This window comes from Bos grunniens, chromosome 21 (assembly GCF_055505025.1).
Source record: "Bos grunniens cultivar Pamir isolate PY7600 chromosome 21, Bosgru_T2T1.0, whole genome shotgun sequence".
Lineage (NCBI taxonomy): Eukaryota > Metazoa > Chordata > Mammalia > Artiodactyla > Bovidae > Bos > Bos grunniens.
This window is the reverse complement of record NC_141185.1, coordinates 45,107,189-45,134,573: the sequence shown is the minus strand read 5'-3', so window position 1 is coordinate 45,134,573 and position 27,385 is coordinate 45,107,189. Positions and strand designations below refer to the sequence as shown.

Sequence of the window (27,385 nt, the reverse complement as noted above, 5' to 3'; positions counted from 1 at the left end):
ATCTCAGACTCTTCCAATCTCAGACTTGGAGCCAGGGTCTTGGGTGGGACGACCCCCACCCCTGGGCTGTCCCGCAGGCCAGTCTCTCCGCCGTTCGTACCCCTCCTGACCCCACCGCCCAGCCACCCACGTGCGCATGCGCCCTACCAGGGCGGCAGGCGGGGCGGCGCACCTGGAACATGGGGTAGGTGAGGAAGGTCTCCAGCGTCCTCTCCTCGCAGTCGGGCTTGGCCTCGTAGTGCTTGAGCAGCTTGTCAAAGTCGCGGTTCTGCTTGCAGTGCGCCAGGATCTGCAGGCTGTACTGGTGGTTGCGCACGAACTCCTGGTAGATGTTGAGCATAGGCAGCAGGATGTCGAACAGGTCGGCTGCAAGGAGGCAGGGCTCAGTGGGCAGCGGGGGCGCCCTCCATGTGCGGTGAGGGGCTGACGCCCTCCCCCAGGCCCTCGGCCTCCCCAGACCCTCTGGGGAGGTCCCAGAGAAACCCCCTGCCTTTGGAGCCGACCCTGGCCCCACCGCCCTCTCCTAGGAGAGACAGGAAGGCCCCAGGCACTGGGATCAATCACATCAGAACCACAAGGTTTGGAGCCTTATCTAGTCTGACACCTAGAGGGCCAGAGAAAGCAGGTGTGGAGGGTGCTGTGGGGTGCCTGCCCCCTGGGCACCTTTTAGGACACAGGTGCTTCTTCCCTGGCTGTCACCAGTCCCAGTGGCTGTCAGCTGGGTCCTCCCTGCGTGGGAACTGCTCTCCGCTGAAGGAAGCTGCCCTGCACAAGCTGGGCCCGTGACGGTAAGGGAGGGGGGTGTGAAGGCCGGCCCCTGCCTCGACTGGGGACCTCTCTGAGAGGCCACCTGGGTCCCAGAGTGCCTGTGGGGGTTGCCCTTGGCCTCTGTTGTAATTACATCCCCCCAGTGCCCTCCTCCCTCCAGGGGGCCTCCCTCCCAGAGTGTCCCATCTGTGACTGGGACCTGTCAGAGGCCACAGGGTGAGTCAGCAGCTGGCTTGGAACCAGGTTTCCCGACTCCCTTGTTCCAGGGCTTTCCACCTCATGACATGCTTTCCTGAGTCTCTATGCCCTCACCTGTGGGTCCCCTGTCCCTGCCCTCCCAGCTCTGCAGCCCCTGCTGGCCCGTCAGTCTCAACCTCCTGTCCTTCCAGCTCTCGAAAGCCCAAGCCTGCCCTTCAACACTTGGTGGGATGGGATGGAGCCTTTAAAACAGAGGTCCCCCAACCTCCCGGCCAGCACCTCCTGTCAGATCAGCAGCAGTGTTAGATTAGAAATAAAATGCACAATAAACATACTGTGCTCGAAACATCTTGAAGTCATCCCCCCAGTCCTGGTCCGTGGAAAAACTGTCTTCTATGAAATCAGTCCCTGGTACCCAAAAGGTTGGGGACCATTGCTCTAAAACATCAGCTTACTAACCCCATTAAAGAGAAAGACCATGCAGCTAGTGATGATTATACTCAGTGAAGTAAGTCAGACAGAGAAAGACAAACTCCACATGATATCACTCATATGTGGAATCTAAATATGACACGAACTTATATACAAAACAGAAACAGACTCACAGACTTAGGGAACAGATTTGTGGTTGCCAAGGGGGAGGGGGATGGGGGATGGATGGAGTGGGAGCTTGGGTTTAGCATTTGTAACTTTTTACATATAGAACGGATAAACGAGAAGGTCCTACTGTATAGCACAGGGCTTCCCTGGTGGCTCAGTGGTAAACAAGCTGCCCGCCAAGGCAGGAGACATAGGAGACTCAGGTTTGATCCCTGAGTAGGGAAGATCCCCTGGAGGAGGAAATGGTTACCCACTCCAGTATTCTTCTCGGGAAAATCCTATGGACACAGGAGCCTGGAGGGCTACAGTCCATGGGGTTGCAAAGAGTCTGAGCACCCATACATCCAGTGTATAGCACGAGGAACTATATTCAATAACCCATAATAACCATAATGGAAAAGAATATTACAAAAAGAACATATACATAGGTATAAGTGAATCACTTTGCTGTACAGCTGAAATGAAGACAACATTGTAAGTCAACTACATTTCAATAAAAGGAAAAAAATTTCCTTGTAACAAACTCTAAGTGGGAGCTCTCATGCAAGGCATCCACCTATCCAGTGGATCACCTCATCAATCCTACGAGGACAGAAAGTACAGCCTTTTTCTTTTTTCTAGTGTATATGTGTGTGTTTGCTCAGTCGTTAAGTCGTGTCCAACTCTTTGTGACCCTATAGGCTGTAGCCTGCCAGGCTCCTCTGTCCATGGAGTTTTTCAGGCAAGAATATAGGAGCAGGTTGCCATTTCCTCTTCCAGGAGATCTTTCTGACCCAAGGATAAAACCATGGCTCTTGTGTCTCCTGCATTGGCAGGCCTGTTCTTTACCACTGAGTCACCTGCTTCTTCTTTTGACCTTGGAGAAAATGGGTCTCTTTGACCTGAGAGAAATAGAAATAGCACTCACTCCCTGTGGAAGTCTCCTGGCCTGTGGGCAGGGGAGCCTCTCCTCTCTCAGCAGTCCCTTCACCTTCCTGAGCCTTTTCCCTTGACTCCACAGCAGAACTGACACAACACTCACCTTTTCCTGTTGAATTAGGTGGAAGGAAGATGCTACCCAGGGTTGGAGAGACAAGATGTGAGAGGCACTCCTATACATCACTCTCAGGAGTGAGGACTTGGAGAGAAATGTGACGGTGGGTACAGAGCGGGGAGTCCACCGCCCTTGTTTCAGCCATTCAGCCTCTGGACACCTATCTCAGGGAACTGCTCTCTACTATGGAGACCACCTCACACATAGACACTATTGTTTCTAGTAACAGCAAAAAGGCAGAGCATCTTTAAGAGCCAAGAAGGGGGAGATGTCTGTGTAGACAGTGGCAGATTCACAGGGCCCTGGAGCACTACACAGTCATCAAAAAGCATGCTTCAGCTTGAGAAAATGCTTATGCAATAATGTTAAGTAAAAAAAAAAACCCACAGTAAGATTCAAATTCTATATTCAGTATGTTTGCAATTATGTAAAATGGGAAAAAAAATCACCAAGATCTATGCATAGAAAAAAGAATTGGAAGGAAACAAACCCAAGTGTTTACAGTAGTTATCTTTGGGAAGCAGAACTATGGCTGATATTTTTAACCATTTCCTTCTTTTCTGGATTCTCGAATTTTCTCAAATGGGTACATATATTTTATTTTTAAAAAGGAAAAACAGATAAACTAAAAATATATCACTTCCTCCCAGAAATGTAGCTTTTGCCAATTTGTTTTTCCTCTTCTGAGCCCTCTGAGCGTTCCTGGGAGTTTTTAAAGGGCCCCTGTGGTACATTCTGCAAGGACAAAAGTGTTGCCAGCTGGGGTTTGGAGGGGAGGGGGTGGCCACTGTAGAGGGACTTCCCAGGTCAGGGTGGGGATGGAGGGGCAGAGGACCCCTGCCAGGGCTGCTACTCACCCAGGACCAGCGTGGGCCAGCTGGAGATGCGGGCCTTCAGGCCTTGGTAAAAGATCTGGTGCAAAAACATGATGGTCTCGCTGCAAGAGAAAACACAGGGTTAAGCTCAGGCCAGGACATCCTGTCCCTCCAAGCATCCCCTACCACAAGTTAAGGAAATCCTCTCAGGTGACACTTAACCTGAAAACCAGTTCAGTGGGATGGACTATGTAATTTGTGGGGCCTGATGTAAAACAAACAAGCGAGCCCCTTGTTAACAAAATGGTTAAAAATTTCAGGATGGGGTTTCCCTGGCGGTCCAGTGCAATGCAAGGGACACCGGCTGGATCCCAGGTAAGGGAAGATCCCACATGCCACGGAGCAACTAAGCCCGTGCACCACGACTGCTGAGCCTGTGCTCTAGAGCCTGTGAGTCGCAACTACTGAAGCCTGCATGCCACAGAGCCTGTGCTGCACAAGAGAAGCCACTGCAATGAGAAGCCTGTGACCCTCAATGAAGAGTAGCCCTCACTCATCGCAACTAGAGAAAGCCTGTGTACAGCAATGAAGACCCACCACAGCTGAAAAAACAAAAAATTAATTAAGAAAAAAATGGTCTCCGAAAAAATAAAGTGTATTTCAGGATGGTGACGGCAGAATGTACAATTCAGAAGGGCTCTTCTCAGCATGCAATCAAATGCTGGTCAAGCTGGCCGAGAAGGGTAGTGCTCTGGCTGCTGGCTTCCCTCAAGTCCCTGCTGGCTGGGGGTGCCCCTGAGGGATCCTGGAGGAAGCTAGGGCCCTGAAGAACTCAGAGAAAAAGCCACTCAGAGGAAAAGTCCTCATGTCATGAGGACATGACAGGATCTAGGGCTTGAGACCCACACAGATGGAGGCTCGATCTGCTGCCTTTTGCCCCTTCCCACCTGTGTGACCCTGAGCAAGATGCCTAACAGCTCTGAACCACAGGTCTTTCCATGGAAAACACAGAGGTGAAATGTGGTTCTTCTGAAAGTATTGTGCATCTACTGGAGCAGAGTGATGCTCAGCAAATGCTAGTTCTCCACCAGCCCCTTTTGGAATAAACGTTAGAAAATGGAAAAAAAAAAAAAAAGGAAAGGACAGAAACCCAGAGTCTCTAAAGTGCCTGCTTTGTCATCACCTGGAATGCTGGGGGTGCACATAGTCTCATTAGGCCTCAGAGCATTTCCCAGACAGCCACATTTGCCGTGGCCCCACTCCCATACCCCCTTCTCTGCCCACTGCTCCCCAAGTGGCTGGTTCCAGAGAACAGCCAATCTGTGAGAACACAGAGAACCCAAGAGACGGGTCAATTCTGCTCCATCCTGCAGGGCCCACCTCCTCCTGTTCTTTCCTTGTTCCTGCTCATCACCCTGGCTCCTACACCCTGCAGACCTGGGGGTCTCCTCAGCATGTCTGGGCTTGCCTTGAATCACAGGGGAAGCCAAAAGAACCAAATATGCCAAAGTGTGGGGACTTGTCCCTGGTGGTCCAGTGGTTAAGATTCCACACTTCCAAAGCAGGGGGCACGGGGTTCAATCCTGGGTCAGGGAACTAGATCCCACCTGTGGCGCAGCCAAAAAAAATTCTCTTTTTTTAACGTGCGCTCCACTCATGGAAAGGGAAAATGAGTCCCAGAGAGGAAGAGTGAGCTCCCAGGAGTTGGGGCTCTGGGCCCTGTCTTCCGCCTCCCTGGAACATTCTCTGTCTTTCTCTGCCGTATCACCACCCCTCCATGGCTACACTCTCTGCTCCCTCCCCAGGCTCTCCCAGCGCCCTGGGTGGTCGCTGAGGCCCTGGTGTTTTCCAGCTTGGGGTGCTGTCAAGGGGTGCTGTCCCTTCTCTCAGCAGTTTGTGCCCTGAAGGCAAACCCCCACCACTGTGAGGTCTCATTCTCAGGACAAGAGCAGAGGATGGAAGGCGCTGGGTGGGCGCCCCTGGGCTGCGAGGCACAGGAGGCCAGTAAGGGGCCTGGACCTCATGTGCATGGAAGTCCTGAGAGGCATGGGGCTCCTGGACCCTGGATGGGTTTGGAATTCCCTGAGCACCCCCACTCTGCAGAGAAAACACACAGTGTGAACAGAGAAAGAAAAGAAGGAAAGACTGAAGAGAAAAAGGGGTGAGGGAGCTGAGAGGTGGGGGTGGTGGTAAGAGAACAGAACACAGCGCCTGGGCTCTGCAGAGCAAAGTCTGTACTGGTCACACCCCCAGGACGTTCAGAAGGGAAGGCTGGGGCCAGGGGGGCCTTTAACAGGTATCATTGGAAAAGATCCTAATGCTGGGGAAGACTGAAGGCAAAAGTAGAAGTGGATGATAGAGGATGAGATGGTTGGATGGTATCACTGACTCAGTGGACATGAGTTTGAGCAAGTTCCTGGAGATAGTAGAGGGTAGGGAAGCCTGGCGTGCTGCAGTACAAGGGGGTCGCAAAGAGTCGGACACAACCGAGCTACTGAACAACAAAGTAGTGGAAACATTCCAAGTTCTCATTCCTGAGTGTGGTCCAGTCATTACCGTGAATTAACTATCATTTCCCTGAAGTCCCAAGAGAACAGGCCCCCCAGGGGTGGTGACACAGTGATTTCTGGATTGGGGGCCCCATTTGATGGCTGAAGTCATCTTCAGTTTTCAGGCAGAGAGTCTGCAACAGATGTACCTGTGACCAGGCTGATTCTGCCTGTTCATGGCCCTTGAACTAGTCATTGAACAGATAAACAGGCACCGTGCCAATCTGAAGAGCTTTAGTTGTCCACATGGGAAGAGCCTTTGGAAAATTCAAATGAGACGGATCCGGGGTGCATGGCAGTGCACAGAGGGGTGAATGTGGGCCCTGAAGTGGGGGAGGGTGGAGGTAGAAAGACTATCGGGGGTTCCTGAGGAGCCAGGAGGTGATGAATGACCCCAAGCACTGACAGCAAGACTCAGGGCCCCACTCCCAGGAAACGGTTTCCTACGGCTGCAGGAAACACCAGGGAGGAAATCCACCCTCTTAGATTCCAACAGGGCATGGACTGGTAGAGTAGCACAGTAGGAACATGATAAGCTGGGACTACAAAAATACAGTTGATGAAGGCTCCCTTTTCCCTTTGTATTGGCCATTTGAACATCTTCTTTTGAGAACTGCCAAGTCCTATTTACTATTTTCAGTTTTATTAATTTAAACTAACTCTTCATGTTAAGTGTATAATGGAACATCTACATTGCAGACTTCTTTTTTCTCAGCTATTTTCCACTGATTTTGTGTTTACTGTCTTTTAAAGTTTTTCTACTTTGCCGTGAGGTGTACCATTTTCTTTTCTTTTTTTTTTTTTTTTCCTGTTTTGAGCATGTCTTTTCCCACTCCTAGATTGCATACACACTCATCTGTATTTTATTTTTTACATATAAATACTTAACTAGGGGACTTCCTTTGTGGTCCAGTGGTTAAGAATCTGCCTGCCATGCAGGGGACACAGGTTAGATCCTTGGTCTGGAAGATTCCACATGCTTCAGAGAGACTAAGCCCATGTGCCACAACTACTGAGCCTGTGCTCTAGAGCCCAGGGGCCTCAACAAGAGAAGCCACCACGAGAGAAGCCTGAGCACCACAACCAGAGAGTACGCCTGCTGCACCTAGAGAAAGCCCATGCAGCAAGGAAGACCTGGTGCAGCCAAAATAAATAAGTGATTGTAAAAATACTTAACTCCAGTTTACTTTGGTGTAGCTTGTGAATAAAATACATAAATGTAATCTTTCTCTCAGTTTGGTTAGCCAACTGCCCCATTATTTATCCAATACTCCAGCTGTTTCCCCTGCTTTCCAAAGCTGACTTTATTGTTACTAAATTCTCAAACATGTGTAAGTCTGTTTCTGAACTTTCTATTTTACTTTGATGGTCTATTGGCCTGTTCTGGAAATAGTGTCGGGCTGTTTTTGTTACTTTTAATATGTTTATAAGCCTATAATATATTTGAATTAATGTAGGAAATGTTACTTTCATTGTTCTTTTTTCAGAACATGATTATCAATTTACATGTATTTATTCCTTCAGATGGACTTTAAAATCACTCTGCTAGGCTGAACTTCAACTGCAATTATATTAACTTTATAGCATGTTTTGGGTAAAATGACATATTTATGACATGGAATCTTGCCATCCAGAATGCTGGCCCACTTTCTGTTTTTGTACAGCCTGCACGTTTAGAAGGACTTTTATAATTTTAAATGGTTGAAAAAAATCAAAAGTGCATTTTATGGTAAGTAAAAATTATATAGAATTACCATTTTAGCATCCATAAGTAAAGGTTTACTGTAACATAGCTGCACCCATTCAACCAACCATTAGGATTGCCTAAGTCCACCTGCTTCTGACAGAGACCCTCTGGCCCTCAAGATCTAAAATATTTACCATCTGGCCTTTGACAGAAGAACTCTGCTGAGACCTAGTTTATGTGAATGCTGTCCCTGAATTGTGCAGTGCACAGTGAGGGCAACTGTATTCTACGGCCCTATCCCTCCCCACAGCTTACTTAGAGTGCAACAGGGAATCTAACACAAAAGAAATCGTTATTTAAGTGTGATGAATGCTACAAAAGAGGGCCCTGGAAGCACACAACCAGGGAAAAGAAGCCAACGGCGACAAGGGGAGTGGGGTGGTCGGAGACATCCAAGAAAAACATGAAGGAAGAGTAGGAGAGAGCTGTTGTAAGGAAAACAGGGAGGACAGTAGGGTGGGGAGAATTAGAGGAAGAGGAAGCGACCTGTCTACTTGGGAAGCATTCATTTTTCCTGGTTCCCTTCTTGAGCCCAGAAAGGAGTGTGACTCACCCAAGCCATTCTCAGATCCACAGGGCTGGGCTGAAGAGGAGGGCAGAACCAGGCCTCTTCACTCTTGCCCTGCTCTCTACCCATCCCTCCTCACTCCCCAGCCCATGCAGACATGACGAATGGATGGCAGCATACTCCCCCACGGAGCCTCACCATCCTTCTCAGCCCGGGACTCCCAGCCACCGCAGATCAATCAGAGTGGCATCAAGGTACCAACCATCTGTCACCCAGGCGGGATGTTCTCATCACGGGGCCATGCCTGTGGTTCCCAGCACATGTTGCCGGGCAATGTTTTTATTAAAGGGAAACAGTCCAAGTCTCTGCGCTCATTGTCTTGGGTAAACAAAATCTGCTGCAGGTGTTTATTTCAAAGATCACTCCTCCCCTACCCTCCACCCTCCACTATTGTAGAAACACACAATTAACCCCCTCCCCAGCTCTGTAGCACCCTCCAGGAATCTGCCAGCCTGGAGAGAGGCCTCTTTCTTCTCAAGGACTTCTTTTAAGGAGCTCTGGCAAATGAAATCACCAAAGTAGCATCAGGTTTCTAGTGTGGCTGAATCATTGAATTCATTTTGGCCTAAAAGCAAACCCGGGGGAAGTCACGTGTAGAAATGCCTTCTAGTGAGTGGGCTGGCAGCCTCTGCCCTTGGCCTGTGGCACACACGGACCTCTGTGCTGTGGTCCAAGGCAGGGAGACCCCAGAGATTCACAGCACTTACCCAGCAAGAGGGGAGGCACTTACCCAGCAAGAGGGGAGGCTGGGTTCACACGCAACAGAAAGTTCTCAATAGTGCAGAAGTGGGTGGGGGCAGTGCGTGCCAAGACCTGGGTTGTGATGAGCACGCGTTGGGGAAAAGGAGGATGGGGTAAGTGAAGATCCAGCCCATCATTTAATAGGGCAGCAGGGGCAAGCAGAGGCCTTGATGTAAAATGGAACTGAATTAAAGTCACAGCCCACTGGAACCCTGAGAATGTCCCATCCATCACCTCTCTGAGCTCTGATGCCAGCCTGATGGGGCATCTCCCAGGATTGGAAATCACTCGGGCCAAGTGCTCAGAGAGCCTGGCATGAAGCCGGCCCTGCAAAGCTTAATGTGGTGAGGGCAGTCCAGAACATTCAGTCATGCACAGAAGCTGTGCAGTGCTGCTATTTTTTAATGAAAAAATCAATTAAGCTGGTCTCTGCTCACAAAAAGCAAAGTGGTTAAGACAGTGACGTTTATACTGTCCTATGCACACAGTGGGTCATTTGCTGAGGTATGAACGATAAGAAGGCAGTCATGTTCAGGACTTCCCAACTGGTCCAGTGGTTAAGACTCTGTGCTCCCAAATCAGGGGCCTGGGTTCTATCCCTGGTCAGGGAACTAGAGCCCACATGCTGCAGCTAGGAGCCTGAATGTCACAAGGAAGATCCCACATACTGCAACTAAGACCTGGCACAGCCAATTAAATACATTAAAATAAAGCAATTTTGTAAGGCCCAGTGATTCAGTTTCTACAAGGTTTTCTGAGGCTAGAAGCCGCTCCCCTCCTTCTGCTCCCACCTCTACCGTGTCCCTGTACCCTGACATCTCCTCCACATCCATGAGGTCAGCCTGGTCCTTCTCCCAGCCACCTTCAGCATCTCAGCTCAACCTCTCAAAATCAGACCTGCGTCCCCTGGCTCCCCCATCTCCTCCCAGGTGATACATAAGTCCTTAAACTTGCTACAGCACCCTGGCAGGTAAAGGGGCAGAGCAGGGCCCAGGGGAGGTGACCCTGGGTCCCAAACATCTCTGCATAATACCTGGATGAGGCAGCTGGAACTAGTGAAGTGACTGAACGATGACTATGCTAAAGGAAGTGCAGCTGAACGAATAACCTGGAGCACATATGATTTACGTTAATTCCTAGGTGAGAATCGTTTGTAAATAGCGCTCTGTTGATGTTTTTATGTTTGTTGCTTTTACCTAGTTTACTCCATTTTATTGGCTACCACAAAGCTCCTTTAAACCACTTCCTAAGACTGCCCTTTTCAAAAGAGGTGGACAGCAGAAGGGCAACCGTCAGCTCAGCCTTTTGAGGCACTTCCAATCCCACACAAACACCCAGGGTCACCATTTGGGAAAAGTGACCACTTTCATATGGCATGTGCGTAACACGGTACAGAGCTGAACTCTAACGAGCCTGAGAATTCTAAAAATTTAGACCTGTTTCTTGATCATTATGACGGTGCTATTAAGGTAGAGGAAAGGAACATGCTTGGTTTTTTGTAGCTTGATTTGTAACTTGTAAACATTTAGTTCAACTCCTGTCCCACGTGGTGCCAGTGGTAATGAACCTGCCTCTCAATACAGGAAACATTTAATCCAGGGTTTCTCAACCTTGGCTTGATTATTTTTATTGATTGATTTTTTTCTGGTGCATAGGATCTTAGCTCCCTGACCGGGGATCAAATCTGCACCCCTTGCAGTGGGAGCTCAGTGTCTTAACCACTGGACCACCAGGGTATTGGCATGATTATTTCTGGTGGAATAATTCTTTGCTGGGGCGGGGAACTGCTCTGTGCACTGTAGGATGTTGAGCATCATCTCTGACCTCTACCCACTAGATGCTACTTGCAAACTCTCCCCCGAACCCCCTCACCAAGTTCTGACAATCAAAAACGTCTCCCGACATTGCCCCAGCTGAACCCCTGAGTTTAGACATCTACTCTGTGGGCCTCTATCCATATCCTGCCCATAAGGGTCAGAACACTGGCTTCTAGGCCCGGGGCCTCAGGAGGGCTCCTTCCTCTCTGGGCTCAGTTTCCTCCTCAGCACTTGGTGGGAACTAGAGGAGGGCTTGCGCTCAAGTTCAGTGCTGGCCAGGCTCCCTCCTCCCGCCTTGGCCAAGCACTTCGAGGAAGTGGTGGTGGTGGTGGTGGTGGTGGTGGTGGGGTGCAGGCAGGGACCGAGGTTCAGGTGCTCACCTGTTCAGGAAGATGCTGCTGACGTCGTCGTGCGTGATGGGGGGCTTCTTGGAGCTGGCGGCCATCCGCAGTGGGCGCAGGAAGTTGTTCACCAGGATGTGCAGCTGCTGCACGTACTCGGCCTCGGCCTCCAGCATGCTGAACACCACCTGGTTCCTCTTGCGCATGCTGTCTGCGTGCGGTGACCGGATGTAGTCCTGGATGATGGTCTTCCACTTGCGCCGGCATAGCCAGCCCCGCAGGAAGCTCTGCACCTGGGCGCCGAGACCGGGGGAGAGCCGCCCATCAGCCTCTGCTGCCCAGGTCCTTCCAGGACCAAGGCTCTGTCGTCCCCTGTGCTTAGGGAAAGAGCTCAGGCAAAGGTAGGCCTGGTGCCCCTGCCTGCGTGGTACTGGGCGCGACCTCGAGGCCCTCCAAGTCCACTCTCCATCTGTGCCCTGAGGCTAAGGAGATGATGGCCAGACTCAAAGTGTGTGGTTCCCGGACAGGCAGCTTCAGCATCTCCTGAGATTCTGTCAGAAATGCCAACCCCAGGCCCCATCCCAGACCTCTGTGTTCAAACCAGGTCCCCCAGGTTTCTCTGGTAGCATCACCAGACGGAGGGAAAATGTGGCTCCAAGTCCCCATCATGGGAGGGGACTCGAGAAGAGAGAGCTGCCAGGCTGTGCCAGGTGGAGCTCACACTTCTCATCTAATGACTGGCCTGAGAGCCCTGAAGTTTCAATTTAAGCTTGTCTGGACAGAGGGCGATTATCACATTGAACTGAATATGGCAGATGAGTTCATCTTATGCTTGGACCTCATCAGCAGGCACCAGAGGCTCTCCTCTGCCTCCACGGGGAGAAATGAACACGGTGACTTGAGTTGGGCTGCTTGGCTTGGCCTCGTTTTGGCGAGAACTTGGGAAGGGCCTTGATTCCCAGACTCAGAGGACTGTGTGAAGATCTGCATGCTTCCAATCAAGGCTCCTCACCATTCCTGCTGCTGAGTTGTGGGCTAGCTCAGGGGCTGCACGGGGAGGGCCCAGGGCCCCAGGAACAAAGGTGCTGCGTGGTGCTGGGTCGGAGCGGGGATTCTGGGGATCCAGGGGCTGCCTGCTGAGGTGCTCATCAACATACTATCAGCTGAAAAGGGCACTGGCCGTGAACAGAAAGTGTGGCCTTCCGAGTGCAGACCTGTGGCCAGGGCCGTCTGCCCTGGGGAGGAGCGGCTTGACTTCGTCACAACAGCTCTCTGAAGATAAGAAGCCTCTCTGGATAAAGGGTGAGGGGCTTGCTCAGAGGCCCCGGAAGGGTGACAATAAAAGGAGGACAGTGTATTTCAGCTGGATTTAACAAAATGTTCCCACCAGAATGGCTATCAAAATGGGCCAGGAAGTCCAGTGGGGCCATGGAAGACAAGGCAGACAGCACATCCCTGTGTGGGTAGGGCTTGGCTCAGACCCCTGGTGGCACTAGTGGCAAGTCCCAATGTCCATGGGGTACCAGGGGGTCCTATGGATCATAGGTGGGCAGGCAGCTGGCCTAGGGCCAGCAGACAGTGTGGGCAGGAGGCAGGCCCGGGGCTGCGAGACCTCCTGCTTTTCCAAGAGATGGTGTGTCCCAGTGACCGAAGATGTGGGCTCTGGAGCTCAGCGGCCAGGGTTGAAATGTCGCTTTGCCAATACCTGGCTGTGTGACCTAAGCAAGTCACTTTGCCCTTATGGGCTTCTGTACCCTCATCTGTGAAATGCAGACAATAATCAAACTCCAGAGGGCTCTCAGTTCGGAAGAGATTAATCTGCATACATCTCCTAGAATAGTGTCTGGCACATAGAAAGTGTGTAAGGGATGTTAGCTCTTTCTATTTCTGAGTAACCAGAAATACAGACTTTTTTTTTTTTTTAATGTGAAATGTTTAGCGTTTATAGCACCGGCAACACATTAAAAAGGGGGGAAAAAAACACCGTATGGGCTAAAAACCCCAAACACGCTGGGAGGCTGAACTTGGCCTGTGGGAAGCCAGTTTGCAGCTTCTGGTCTGTATGGTGCTGGGGTCCTTTTATGCTCTTGACAAGGAGGGTTTTCTGGTTTCACTTGTTTTTCTTAGGGTGAGTCAGGCTCCCCTGCTTCAAGTCTGGCCAGCTGCAAACACAGACCATGTTCTTCCCCTGCACAGGGTGGCCCATGATGCTGGTCAGTATCCCCGCCACTGGGCAGTTTTCTGGTACCTCCTGAGATGTTCACCCCTTCTGGACTCCAAAAGAGTAAAACCAGCTGGACCAACCCTGGTGCGTCACAGAGGTCGGTTCCCATGCTAACCTCTGCTGGGGACCGAAGGGTACAGTTGGGAGAGGCAGTGTTTGCAGGACAGTGGCTGGGGTGAGGCGGGGCGGTCAGGCACGCAAGGTTTGGAGGATGGAAGAGCGGCCTGGGGTCTCGCTGAATCTGCCCAGGGTCGTGAAGAAAGCTCTCAGCTACGAGTCTCACAGCCTGGGTTCCTGCCCGGGCTCAATCCACTCTTTCACCTTTTGGGGCCTGGGTTTTCCTATCTATCAAATGGGCTGAACCACCCTACCTCACAGAAACAGCCGGAAGAAATGGCTCGACAAGGTGCCGGTAGGAGATGAGGGCTATTGGTTCTGCCTTTGGAGTGGAAGTGGAAGGCCACACTGGGAGCAGGGGGGCAGCAGGTGGACGCTGTGGACACGGGGCTGTGCGGGGGTGGGGCTCTCTAAAGAGGACCGGGGCAGCTTCACCAGCCCTGAGGGACGGTACAGACCTTCTTGATTTTTTTGATGTCACTGTCTTCGTCGTTGGGGGTGACAGTCTGGGTGGACTGGATGCGCTCATTGTCCTTGAGCAGAGATGCGATCTGCAACAGAGACATGGGTCAGCTGCTGGGGGTGGGGGGGGGGCTGCGGCAGCGGGCGGAAGTCCCACCACTCCAGGCACCACCAGGCGCAGCGTGGTGGGCAAGTGCCCTCCCACGCACTCCGTGAGGCCAGGGGTACTGCAGCTCCTGTCCGCCCGAGGTCACAAGCCGGACATCTGTGAGTGAGCACTGGACCTGGTGCCCGTCCACCCGGGTCCAGGGCAGCTGGGATCTGACTCTGAGTGACCCTGGGCGGGGCACCCTCAGGGCTGCAGGCAATCCCTTTGTAATCTGGGAGCTTTGGTCCAAATCTGTGATCATCTTCCTTGCTTCCTAAACCTTCAGTCTCTTTATCTTCGAATTTCTATTGTGGTAAAATAGACATAACATAAAATTTACTGTTTTAACCAGTTTTAAGTGCACAGCTCAGTAGCATCAAGTTCATTCGCACTGCTGTGCAACCATCTGCACCATCTGTCTCCAGAACTTTCTCATCCTCCCCAACTCTGTCCCCATTTAAACACTAACTCCCCAGCCCCTGGCACCCACCATTCTACTTTCTGTGAATCTGGTCTCTAGGTACCTTGCCTAAGTGGAATCGGACAGTATTTGTCTACCTGTGTCTGCCTTATTTCACCAGCGTAAGTTTCACCTGTGTCATACCAGGTGTCAGACTTCCCTTCCTTTGTAAGGTTGAGTAATATCCACTGTATTGTTGTTTTGTTGGTCAGTAGGGTCTAACTCTTAGCAACTCCATGGACTGTAGTCTGCCAGGCTCCTCTGTCCATGGGATTTTCTGGGGAAGAATACTGGAGTGGGTTGCCATTTCCTTCTCCAGGGGATCTTTCTGACCCAGGGATCAAACTGTTCTCAAGCACTGGCAGGCGGATTCTTGACCGCTGAGCCACCAGGGAAGACATCCATTGTATATACAAACCCTATTTTTCGATCCATTCACCCATCAATGGACACTTGGGTAGTCCCTTTGTTTTTTCAAACAAAACTGTCCTGGAACCCCAGCAGGACTTCAGCTGGAAGTGCTGCTGGCTTGGCTGTCCCCTCCCGGGACAACCCTGAAGGACTTCTCTGACTTGGAGCTCTCTTTGGAACACAGCCTGGGAACTGCTGGCCTAGAAAAATGGAACAGCCCTTTAAATGAGCGTTGGAGCTGATCTAAGAATCTATATTTGCCAGATTTGGGATCAGACAGGTCTGCCCAGCTGCAAGAATAAAGCCAACACAGTATCACCCAGAAGAGGCGCCTTAAGCCACACTGTGGCCGGGGGCCTCAGGCAATCTCAGGTGGACAGGCCAGTGGTGCAGCCTCCCTGGTGGGGCTCCATCACGCCACCCCAGAGTCCGCAAGTTTCTGCTGGGGATCCCTCACCAGGGCTCCCAGGGCTTCGAACTTTCTCGTGAAAATGCTGACATGCATGCATACTAAGTCACTTCAGTTGTGTCTGACTCTTTGCAACTCTATGGACTGTAGCCTGCCAAGCTCCTCTGTCAATGGGATTCTCCAGGCAAGAATACTGGAGTGGGTTGCCATTTCCCTCTCCAGGGAATCTTCCCGACCCAGGGATTGAACACGTGTCTCTTGGTCTCCTGCAGTGGCAAGCGGATTCTTTACCACCTGGGAAGCCCGAAAATGCTGATACTGCCTGTGTATTCCATCACGACTATGGTATCTATAGGGGAAGGACCATACCGTTTCATTCATTCATGGGTTCCGGGTGCCTAGTGTGGGGCTGGTGTCTGACAGATATTCATTGGCTACAGAAATAAGTTAATTAGAGAAGGGTTAGAACCACAGCAGTGACAAAAACCTCAACCACAGGAAAACGCCACAGTCACTGAGCCCCACACAGCCCAGGGGACTCCACAAACACCACCACAAAGCCTCCGCTCCTCTTCAGCGCACGTGGCTCTGTCCCCTCAAGGCCACTTGCTGAACTGCAGAATGAATGGGCTCTCACAATTGAGCGAATTGAGCACTCTGAAAGCAAAATGGAACAGTTACCCGCTCTCCACTCGCGGGTTGCTAAAATTACCCCAGCCTATGCTTGAAGAGCGGCTGAAAATATCTAACTGAGACATATTCAGCGCCGACACAGGCTTTTCTTCTTTCTCCCCCACCCCCCACCTTTTATTTCGATTCTCTGGGAACATCTGCACAGTGAAATAAAGGCTGGTTCTTTGATCTGTATTTTAAAGGGCTGAGGAATACATGCGAACACACACACGCACAGGCAGGCTCTTAGAGAGCTGAGAGATGCAGGAATGCCCAGTCAATGCCCACATTTGACCTGATTATTATCACCTTCTGCTTTCTTTGCTACTTTTGAGCTTTGCACGTGGAACCACTTTTTTTTTTTTCTTTAGCATGGTGGGTTGTGTGTGTGCATGTGCTGTGTGTGTGTGTCCGTCCTGTATTTAAACCTGGCACTTGTCTCAGAAAGAGGCATTCCAGGACATCCACTCAGCAGGGACCAGGGCAAAAAATAGATGCAATTAGGTCAGGCACTATGCTGCATGCACAGTAGCACTGGCAGCCTTGGAGCCTCTGTTCAAGGATCACCAGGTCTGGGGTGGGGGGCAAAGCTCTAGTGAGGGAGTTGCAAGCCTGCGAGTTGCAAGCCCGCACAAGTCCTGGGCTATGGCCCATCTCTGCCTGGAGCAAAGGTCAGGTGAGCCCACGGAGGCAGCCTTTCTCTGACCCTGGCCGGTCTCTTCTGGAGATGGCTCTGCTTTGGACCTCGGTTTGCTTGCTAGATGTCCAGGGTCTGCTCAGTTGACCCTTGTCAATGAAGGCCACGCAGGGTGGGGACTTTGGCTCATGCCCAAGTCACTGGCTAGAGTCTAGCTTCGGCTGCCTGACCAGGCTCAAAGCCAGGTGTCTCTGCTGGACCCTGTCCACTCGCCACCAGTGGTCTGGCTTCCTTAATCCATCAGAGGAAAACCCCGCTTGCCACCCCAACTTTGAGACAGGGTGCATCGGTTTCTGCCCCATCCTGCTCCCTCTCAAGAGGCAGTGTGTTTAGTCCAGAATGCATTTAGTCAGAGCCATCATTCACGGTGGAATTAACCCAGGTGTTTTCCTCTTTGTTAACTGCCAAGGTTTTACTAAGACCTTTGTAATTCTTGTTTTTCAGATAGCTGCCACACAGCTCAGTTCTTCCTCCCTTTTTTTTTCCTTAAGTTTTTTGATCTTGTCTAGCAACATGTGGGATACAGTTCCCTGTGCGTGTGTGCCTAGTCACTCAGTCTTGTCCAACTCTATGGGACCCTATGGACTGTAGCCTACAAAGGTCCGTACAGTCAAAGCTATGATTTTTTCCAGTAGTCATGTATGGATGTGAGAGCTGGACAATAAAAAAGGCTGAGTGCTGAAGAATTGATGCCCCTGCATTTTGGGGGGCTCCCCTGATGGCTCAGATGGTAATGAATCTGCCCACAACGTGGGAGACCGGGGTTCGATCCCTGGGTCAGGAGGCTACGCTGGAGAAGGGAATGGCAACCCACTCCAGTATTCTTGCCCAGAGAATCCCATGGACAGAGGAGCCTGGTGGGCTACAGTCCATGGGGGTCACAAAGAGTCAGACATGACTGAGCAATTAACACACATTGTGACCTCCTGGTGAGATGAGGCCATGAGAGGCGATCAGATCATCATGTGGAGGTGTGAACAGCTGGCGAGGGGTATCTGTGGGCTGAGAGTCAGCAGCTCTCAGGTAAATGAGAATTGCTGGGATGCTGTTAAAGTGCAGGTTCTGAATCGGGATATCTGGGTGAGACCCCAGGTTCTGCACTTCTGATGGGCCATATCACACTTTGAGTAGTGAAGGTCTAGAAGACTTAACCTAGCAAGACTAGAAGACTAGTTCTAGAAGTTTTGGAAGACTTAATCAGCCTCCAGACGGCCATGGCAGGCAGAAGGAAGGGATCGTCTTGGAGCTGAGCCTGAGCCCACACTCTGAGGACTTACCAGCCATGCTCTGGCCCCACACCTGCCCCTTAGTCCATGTGGTTGTCAGAAGATTAACCAGGAGCTTGCCAATCAGTGACCTCACTTGATCTTCACAGCCTTGTCAGCTAGTGATAAAAAGCCTATTCTTCAGAAAGAAGGTTGAGCGCCAAAGAATTGATGCTTTCGAACTGTGGTGCTGTAGAAGACTCTTGAGAGTCTCTCGGGCAGCAAGGAGATCAAACCAGTCAATCCTAAAGGAAATCAACCCTGAATATCCATTGGAAGGACTGATGCTGAAGCTGAAACTCCAATACTTTGGCAACCTGATGTAAAGAGCTGACTCATTAGAAAAGACCCTGATGCTGGGAAAGATTGAAGGCAGGAGGAGAAGTGGACGACAGAGGATGAGATGGTTGGATGGCAACATCAACTCAAAGGACGTGAGTTTGAGCAAACTCTGGGAGATAGTGAAGGACAGGGAAGACTGGTATACTGCAGTCCATGGGGTTGCAAAGAGTTGGGCACGACTTAGCGACTAAACAACAACATAGACAGAGGTGCAGAGGGACTGGGGGACTTGCTTCACGTTGCAGCTGTTAAGAGGCAGGGGTGGGCTTTGAACCCAGATCTGACCACCCGACCTTTCTACTGGGCCAGCATCACTGATTTTAAGTTTGGGGCTGGCATAGCTGTGGCTGGGAGAGGGTCCCTCCTGCCTACCCTGTGCCTCCCTGAACCTGGGGAGCCCGGGTGTGAGGTTGGAGGCTGGGATCCCTGGCCAGACTCCTCTGCTCCCGGGGTTGCGGTCACCTCTGCCTTCAGTCGCTCGATCTCCACCTCCCCGTCCTCGATCTGCTGCCGCAGCTGCTTGGCCACCGTCTTCTCGGTCTCCACGATCTGCAGCAGGTGCAGGTATTTTTGCATCAGCGCCTCGTGCTCCGTGGCCAGGGTCCGGTAGCTGCGGACAGAGGGAGAGGGCAAGTAGGATGCTGCACCCACAGGAGCTGGCTGCCTCTCTGGGGTCACCAATGACCTCCCACTTAAATTGAGAGGACACTGTTCAGTCTGGAATCTACTGACATGACCTTCCAGGTTCCCTGGATGCAACTGGTAAGTGGTGTGACAGCTTAGAGACAGTGGCTTTTGTTTCAAACTCAGAAGCCACTTCACACAAGTTCTTTAAGTCCCTAAGAACTTATGGGGGAGACCCTCTTGGCAAAATGGGACAATAATTGCCTCCCTACAAGCCCCCAGGATGGAGATGAGGATCCCAGGAGGCTGAGGGCAGGGAAACAGCTTTGCTCTAGGAGAGGGGCTATGTGACAGAGGTGGTGGGCAGTGGAGACCGGTCCCTTGATGGTGTCAGAGAAGGAGGCTCTGCCCAGTGGTGCTCTGAAAGGGCGGGGAGGGGTGGCGGGAAGAGCTGGCAGCTCTCCTCAGGGCGGTGGCAGGGGCAGAGGGTGGGCAGAGGACCTGATGCCCGTGCCTGGAGGAAAACACCTGATTCTCAAATCAAAGCTCCATGCTTGTTCCCCCATCCCCTTCTAGAGGTAAACGACAAGCTACAAGAGAGAACTCTTTGGTTAAAATAAGGCTTTGGTACATCTCTTATAATGAATTTAAACTAGAATATCAGGTGTTAATGTTTTCCCAACTTCCCAAGAGGCTTAATTATCTTGACTTGCAAAGGAAATGCAGTCGAGAACAGGAAGGACTCCGTTTTCACACTGCTGGTCTCTCCTCCTTGCTCCACCAGTGTGAAAATTCAGAGCCTTCATCAGTTTGTTCTTAGCGGTGCTTCAAAACTGGGATCTGGAGTCTTATTGGCAGGACGGTTCGGTCTGTTTGTGCCTCCCTTTCTTCCCTTCCCCTGTCTTCGCTGCCTGCCTCCCTTGCCTCCTCCTCCCCCAGTTTTCGGTTTTAAAAAAACGTTTTATTGGAGTATAACTGCTTTACCGTGTTGTGTTAGTTTCTGCTGTACAGCAAAGTGCTTCGTCGATATGTATACATATATCCCCTCTTTTTTGGAGTTCCTTCCCTTTTAGGTCACCGCAGAGCACTGAGTCGAGTTCCCTGTGCTGTCCAGCAGGTTCTCGTTAGTCATCTGTTTTATATGTAGTAGTGTATACCTGTCTATCCCAATTGCCCAATTCCCCCCCCTGCTCCTGCCCCTTTGGTGTCCATAAGTTTGTTCTCTATATCTGTGACTCTATTTCTGCTTTTCAAATAAGTTCATCTGTACCATTTTTCCAGATTCCACATACAAGTGATATTATATGAAATTTGTTTTTCTCTTTCTGACTTGCTTGACTCTGTATGACACACTCTAGGTCCATCTGCACCTCTGTGCAGCACCGTCTTTATAGACTCACAGATTCTCAGAGCTGGGAGGAAACTCAGGAATCACGAAAGGCCAACTGTCTAATTTTATAAACAAAGAAACTGAGGCCCAGAGAGGGGAAGTGACTTGCCCCCTTGAATGACAGTCAGTCACTGAGCGTCGAAGCTGGAGCTGGAATCGCACCACAGTTCCTGAAGAGTCAGGTCTGCGCTCTCCACGTGGCCGTCCGGTTTCCATCTAGTTCTCCTTACTGAGCTCCAGACCACAAGCCACACTTGGTGTTACATTTTATACATTGCTGTACAGACACATAGCCCAGAGGCATCCCATAATCTAGACTACTATGCATACAGTGGCAGAGTGCATTGTGTCTGTACCTGTTCCTATACCATGTGCTTATTTTTGTACATACCTTGTTTCTACTATGTTGTGTCAAAGTGAAAGTGTTAGGCGCTCAGTGGTCTCCGACTTTTTTGTGGTCTCACTGACTGTAGCCCGCCAGGCCACCATGGAAGCCCTAGGGGCAGCCAACCTGGTCCACATATTAAAGATGCCTCTGAAAACGCATCTAGACCTGCACGCTCGGAGCCAGACTGGACCCTGCTGGCTTCTCTCAGCCCTTCAGTCTGTGCTATGGTTGTCCATCTGCATAGCATCTGACTTGAAGAGCTTCTGGGTGGCCATGGCTTCTGGGTTGGCAGCAGCCAGGGACAGCTCACTGTCTCTCTGCAGGTATCTCATGGGCCAAAATGACCACATCTCTTAGACAACCTAACTGTAGCCTCAGCAGCTAGTTTTTGTCTTCCCCTTAAATGTCCTGGCCCAGAGCAAAAAAGCCTGTGTCCAAGTCCAGTGTGGCCTTGGCAAGAGTTGAGGAGTAAGAATTGGTTTGGGACTTCTGGTCCCTCCTTTTTCTTCTTCCAACCTCTCTTCCCATTCTCTTTGAAAATAAAACTTTCCCTCAGAAAAGGATCAGACATGTTCCTCTGTGAATGTGTTACTCACTCAGTCGTGTCCGACCCTTTGCAACGTCATGGACTCTAGCCTGCCAGGCTCCTCTGTCAATGGGATTCTCCAGGCAAGAATACTGGACTGGGTTGCCATTTCTTTCTTCAGGGGATCTGCCTGACCCAGGGATCTAACCCATGCCTCCTGTACTGGCAGCCAGATTCTTTACCAGTGAGTCACCTGGGACACCCACTCTTTGGCATAGCTGACCTTAAGGGAGATTCTCTAGGTGGGCCTTACCTAATCATATGAGGCTTTATTTTACTTATTCATCTAATTTATACAATTTTATTTGGCTGCACTGGGTCTTAGTTGCAGCCCCGAGGCTTGTCAGATCTTAGCTCCCCGACCAGGAATCAAACCCACATCCCTTGCATTGGAAGGCAGTGTCTTAACCACTGGACTACTGGAGAAGGCCCCACATGAACTTCTTAAAATGGAGAGCTTTCTCTGGCTGGTCACAGAAGGAGTGGTCAGAAATTTGGGGCTGGAGAACGATTTGGTGAATCACTGTTGGCTCAAGGATGGAAGGGACCACATGGCACGGAATGCCAGACTGCTGTGCTACAGGATGGAGCTGAGAGCCCTCCCTGACCACCAGCCAGCAGGGATGCACTCCTATAAGAAACTGACTCTTGCCAACAATAGGAGTGAGCTTGGAAGCAGAGACATCTCCAGAACTTCGAGGTCAGAAGTTTGACTCCTTGATTTCAGCCCATGACCTCTGTGCAGAGATCACAGCCAAGTCTCAGTCCAGACTTCTGACCACAGAACTGAGAGAAATGGGTTTGGTTTTGAGCTACTAAGTTTGTGATCACTTGTTCTGCAGCTGTAGAGAACTAAAACACGCTAATAGACATAATTTGTTTTACAAATTTGAGGGGAATTTGGGAATGGGAAGCACAGACCATAAATGTACAGTTTGATTGAGGTGGATAAATGCATATGCCCTGATTGAGATAAAGAAAATCCCCAACACCCCAGAATTCCCCTGTGCCCCTCCTCATCAATCCACACCCCAGAAGTAGCTACTTTTGGATTTCTGTCACCACAGTTTAGTTCTGCCTGTGTTATTAGAATTTCAGATAGCAGGATTCAGACAGCATGTACTGTCTTATGTCTGGCTCTTTTACTCCGCATCCTGGCTATCTGTTTTGTTACACATATTTGCAGTGGGTTCCTTTTTATTGTTGAGCGGTATTCTATCGCAAAGATGTATCAAGGTTCTTTCCTACATCTGCCTGTTGATAGACACCTCAGCTATTTCTAGTTTGGGGGCTATTGTGCATAAAGCTGCTAAGGAAATTTGCATGCAAGACTTTCTGTTGATGTTTTTTATTTCTCTCGAGATAAATACTAGGAAGTGGAACTGCCGGGTCACAGAGTAGGTTAATGTTTCACTTTTAAAGGAACTGCCTAATGATTTTTCAAAGTGGTTGAACCACTTTATGCTCCCACCAGCATCGTGTGATTTATAGTTACTCCACCCCCTCTCCAACATTTGCTACTGTCAGTCTTTTTTTAAAAAATTTCTTTGGCTGCGTCAGCTCTTAGTTGTGGCAAGAGGAATCTTTGTTGGGTCATTCGGGGTCTTTCACTGTGGCACAGACTCTCTAGTTTGGCTCACAGGCTTAGTTGCCCCTCTGTGTATGAGATCTTAAGTTCCCCAACTGGGGATTGAACCCATGTCCCCTGCATTTCAAGGTAGATTCTTAACCACCGAACCACCAGGGAAGTCCCCTTTATGTATACTTCCAACACTTATCTGGGCTTCCCTGGTGGCTCAGCTGGTAAAGAATCCGCCTGCAATGTGGGAGACCTGGGTTCGTTCCCTGGGTTGGGAAGATCCCCTGGAGAAGGAAACAGCTACCCACTGTAGTATTCTGGCCTGGAGAATTCCATGGGGTTGCAAAGAGTCGGACACGACTTTTTGAAAGTAAAAGTGAGTGACTTTCACTTTCACCACTTATCCATCTTTCATTTATTATTCATTTATCCACTTATCCATCATTTACCACCCACACATACACTCAACATCCAACTTCTGTCCATCCATCCTTGCATTCTTGCACTCGACATTTGCTGAACTCTTGTCTATATAAGGCCTTTGGTACCTGCTCCCAAGAGCTTACATTTTGTAGACAAGTAGACACAGAAACACACCGTTATCCTCTCAGCCAGAAAGGTCTGCTGCTTGGAGGGGTGAGTCTGGGTGTCCAACCTCCCTGAGAGTACTCGGCCCTGCTGGGGATTGTTAGCTCTGGGGCCACACCCTAGCCCCCAAGCCCATCATTTCCCTCAAACCTAGAAATGCTCCATTCAGTTTGAAGCCCCCGTTTTCTCTGTTGCATACACTCTCCTTCTGCTCTTCTACCCACCTGGCCCAGTGAGTCCCTCCAGAGAGGGGCACACATGGATGGGAAGGAGGGAAAGAGCCAGTTAAGAATCTGCACATCCAAGCACAGAGAATTTCAGTCTATAGAGAAGACCAAGGCCCAGAGAAAAGACAGGACCAGCACATCCCTGCAGCATCCGGTTTAGAACTCAGGTGGTCTTAGCTTTTGGTGACCATAAAACCTTGTGCTTAGTCACTCAGTTGTGTCTGACTCTCTGTGACCCCATGGTCTATAGCCCACCGGGCTTCTCTGTCCATGGAATTCTCCAGGCAAGAATACTGGAGTGGGTAGCCATTCCTTTCTCCAGGGGATCTTCCCAAACCAGGGATCGAACCCAGGTCTCCAGCACTGTGGGTGGCTTCTTTACCATCTGAGCCACCTGGGAAGTCCTGTAATAAAACCCTATAATCCAATCAAATTGGACTCAGTTCTCCTGGGATGATAAAAGAAGCTCATCTGATTGGAGGCAGGAGGGCACCCTGCTGTTCCTCGGGGGCGCTTGGCTCCTCGTGCATCCCGGAGAGGCACATCAGAGCCCCGGGTCTCTAAGAGTGGACCCGTCAAGACGCCCTTCTTACAGCTTCATGTCCCCTCCATGTGCTCCCTCTCCATGTCTTCCCCTCCCGGGGTTTGAGTTTGCCCAGGACGGGGCCCAGTCTTCTGCCTGGACCTTGGGGTGGCCGAGGCGTACCTGGCATGAGCGATGGCTGCCACCCACTCGTCGCAGTCCTTGGCGTCCTCTGTCCTCAGCTCCAAGGCTTTCTGGTTCTCGTGGCTGAAGTTAACCGTGAAATAGTGCTGCCCAAAGAAAAAGAAGACAGCCCCGATTACCAGGGTGATGGGCAGGGAACCAGCAGCATCTCCTGTCATCCATCTGGCTGCTTTGCAAAACACTCTGCTGCCACATCTGCTAGGCACGCACTCATTATCTATGATCATCTGAATGCCATTCTATTTAGCAGTTTCAAACTCTGATTAAGGCAGGCTTTGTACAATGTAACAGAGCCTATGCTTAGGTTATTGTAAGAAGGAAGCAAAACCCACAAAGCCCTCTTTGCCAACAGACTGCACAAAAGCCAGTTTTAAGCCATCAGGTATGCTGGGAGAAAGGCAGAGGAAACACACCAAGAGAGCATCCCCTCTGGCAACTGGGTACCCACTCAGTGCAGCATTCATTTCATTCACTCCACAAAAACATTCTGTGTATTCTACTATGTCCTGGCCTTACAGCAAGAAACAGACAGACCCTAGCAAGCTCACCAGAAGCCAGCTCTATGTTGGGAGCTGGTGGCTGACTTAGAGCTGGGTCACACGGGGGGCCTGCTCTCCAAGCTGCCAGGGCAGCAAGGACGCCAACAATAGACACACAAGTGTAATATCATTCTATGAATGAATACCTATAAAGCTGTTAGAACACCGGAAATCTAGTAAGCCCACATGTTCGATATCATTAATGCAGTGCAATGATCATTACCCTCATGGAGGTAAGAAAAAAGGGTCCAGGGAAAGTCACCTGCTGATTCAGCCCAAGAAAAGCAGGAGGCCTTCCCAGAGGACGAGGTGTTTGTCCAGGCTTTACTTCAGTCGATGGAAGAACAGAAGGGAGCATGGACATCTAGAGTGCACGGCATGTTCCAGGGGTGGAAATAAGGTATGCCAGAGCTGAGGCTGGGTGGGAGGAGGGGCCTGCATGGTGGAACTGAGCGGAAGGACACTCCCAGGTCTCTGGCTTGAGCACCTTAGGAGGGTGGGATGCCAGAGACTGGAGGAGGCATCGGCAGGATAAAGGGCAGGTGTCAGGGAGTCAAGGGTGGGAGTGGACATGCAGCCTGTGTGTGCCTGGAGGACCGTGTCTTTCTGGCTGCAGACAGGAGTCTAGGGTGCCAGCTTCAGGGTGGAGAGGAAAGCTGGGAGCAGACTCGGTCAGAGAGAAGGTGCACAAGCAACGAATCGGGACCCCACCTGTGGAGGCCACCTGGGTCTGGCCCTGGAGGAGAGAGGCTGCGAGGTGCAGTAGGGGTCCCCCCAAACCTGCCTGTTCAGAAGTTGCCCCACAAGCCACGATGTGGTCTTGCGTCAAGGAGTGCTGGCCCGTCCCTCCCTCCCCTGCAGCCTGGGCAGCAGGGAGCACCAGCACAAGGGCATAAACTTATTTTTTTTGCTTCCGCTGACATTACTGTCTTTCTGTTCATTGTCATTCTTGGTGGCAGCCAGGGGTGTGTGTGTGTGCATGTGTGTGTGCGCTGCACAGTCAATGTCTCTCACTTGTTTCCTAGGAAACAGATCTGGCTGTGGAATGAAATGTCAGCTGCAGCCACACATAACTGAATTGGGAAGGCTCCGGTGGGCACTCCCCCCTCCCTGGAGAAGGGAGCAGTGACACATGCAGCTGCAGGCGACAAGCCAGCACATTGCCCATATCCCCAGGGGTGGAGAGCTCACACACGCCTGACTTAACTTCACTCTGTATAATAGGCTCCAGGTTCAGAGATCTGGCTATACGATGAAATGCCAACGGAGGGGGTGGAAGGGGCTGGGGAAGGGGCCTCTTGGAACCTTGTGATCTTGTGTATTCCCAAATGCACCAAGTGGAACAGGTCTTGTGATCTGTTGACCACAGATGAATGTGAGGTGCAGAAAAGTCAGGCCACTTGCCCAAGGTCCCATAGCTGGAAACGAAAGGAGCCAGAATAACACCTTCCCCGGGTACCTACTGTCCACACAGATCTTGGGCTTGATGCTGGGGTGAAGGATGAAAAAGGCAAGGTCCCTACCTGAAGGCACTTTTGGCCAGGGGAGGCTCAGGGTCCTAACTCAGAAACAAGGCCCTCCCAGCTCCACACGGGCTCAGCAGGGCTGCCGGGTCCCCAGAGAATCCCCAGGGGAACTCAGCATGGTCGGAGCTGGCTGGACTCATCCGTGGCCCTGGCCAATTCCCAGGGCAGGCATAGTTTCCTTCCCCACGGAGCCGTGGCGGGGCCCAGAGCTGCTTGCCCTGGGGAGGAGACATCTGGGCTTGGTGGAGGCCTCTGAGTCTGGCTACTCAGAGCTGCAGCAGGTGGTGGGCTTGGCTGAGGCCCCTCCCTCCCAGCAGAAGCTTCTCTCTGGTTGTGGTACATGTACACAAGGGAATATCACTCAGCCATAAAAAGGAACACACATGAGTCAGTTCTACTGAGGTGAATGAACCTAGAGTCTGTTATACAGAGTGAAGACAGAAAGGGGAAAACAAATATCGTATGTTAATGCATATATATGGGATCTAGAAAGATGGTGCTGATGAACCTCTGCAGGTCAGCAGTGGAGACGCACACCTGGAGAACAGACTGTGGACATGAGGAGGGAAAGGAGAGGGTGGGAAAGTTTGAGAGAGTAGCACTGAAACATATGCATCACCGTACGTAGAATAGATGGTGGGAATTTGTTGTATGACGCAGGAAGCTCAAAACCGGTGCTCTGTGACAAGCTAGAGGGCTGGGATGGGGTGGGAGGTGGGAGGCGGGATGCAAGAGAGAGGGGACATGTGTATACCTATGGCTGATTCATGTTGATGTACGGCAGAAACCAACACAATATTGTAAAGCAATTATCCTCCACATAATAA

At 50.9% G+C, this 27,385-nt stretch overlaps 1 protein-coding gene across 2 annotated transcripts in view; it reads right to left on the bottom strand.

Moving 5' to 3' along the window:
* RASGRF1 (Ras protein specific guanine nucleotide releasing factor 1) overlaps window positions 1-27,385 on the bottom strand; it is a 102,865-nt gene that overhangs the window by 53,464 nt on the left and 22,016 nt on the right. For both annotated transcript variants that reach the window (XM_086364248.1, XM_086364251.1), the window contains exons 2-7: window positions 24,473-24,579; window positions 18,847-18,994; window positions 13,977-14,069; window positions 11,217-11,470; window positions 3,457-3,536; window positions 173-366 (exon numbers count right to left, since the gene is read on the bottom strand). In XM_086364248.1, coding sequence (XP_086220374.1) covers window positions 173-366; window positions 3,457-3,536; window positions 11,217-11,470; window positions 13,977-14,069; window positions 18,847-18,994; window positions 24,473-24,579 — 876 coding nt within the window. The remainder of the gene's footprint in view (window positions 1-172; window positions 367-3,456; window positions 3,537-11,216; window positions 11,471-13,976; window positions 14,070-18,846; window positions 18,995-24,472; window positions 24,580-27,385) is intronic.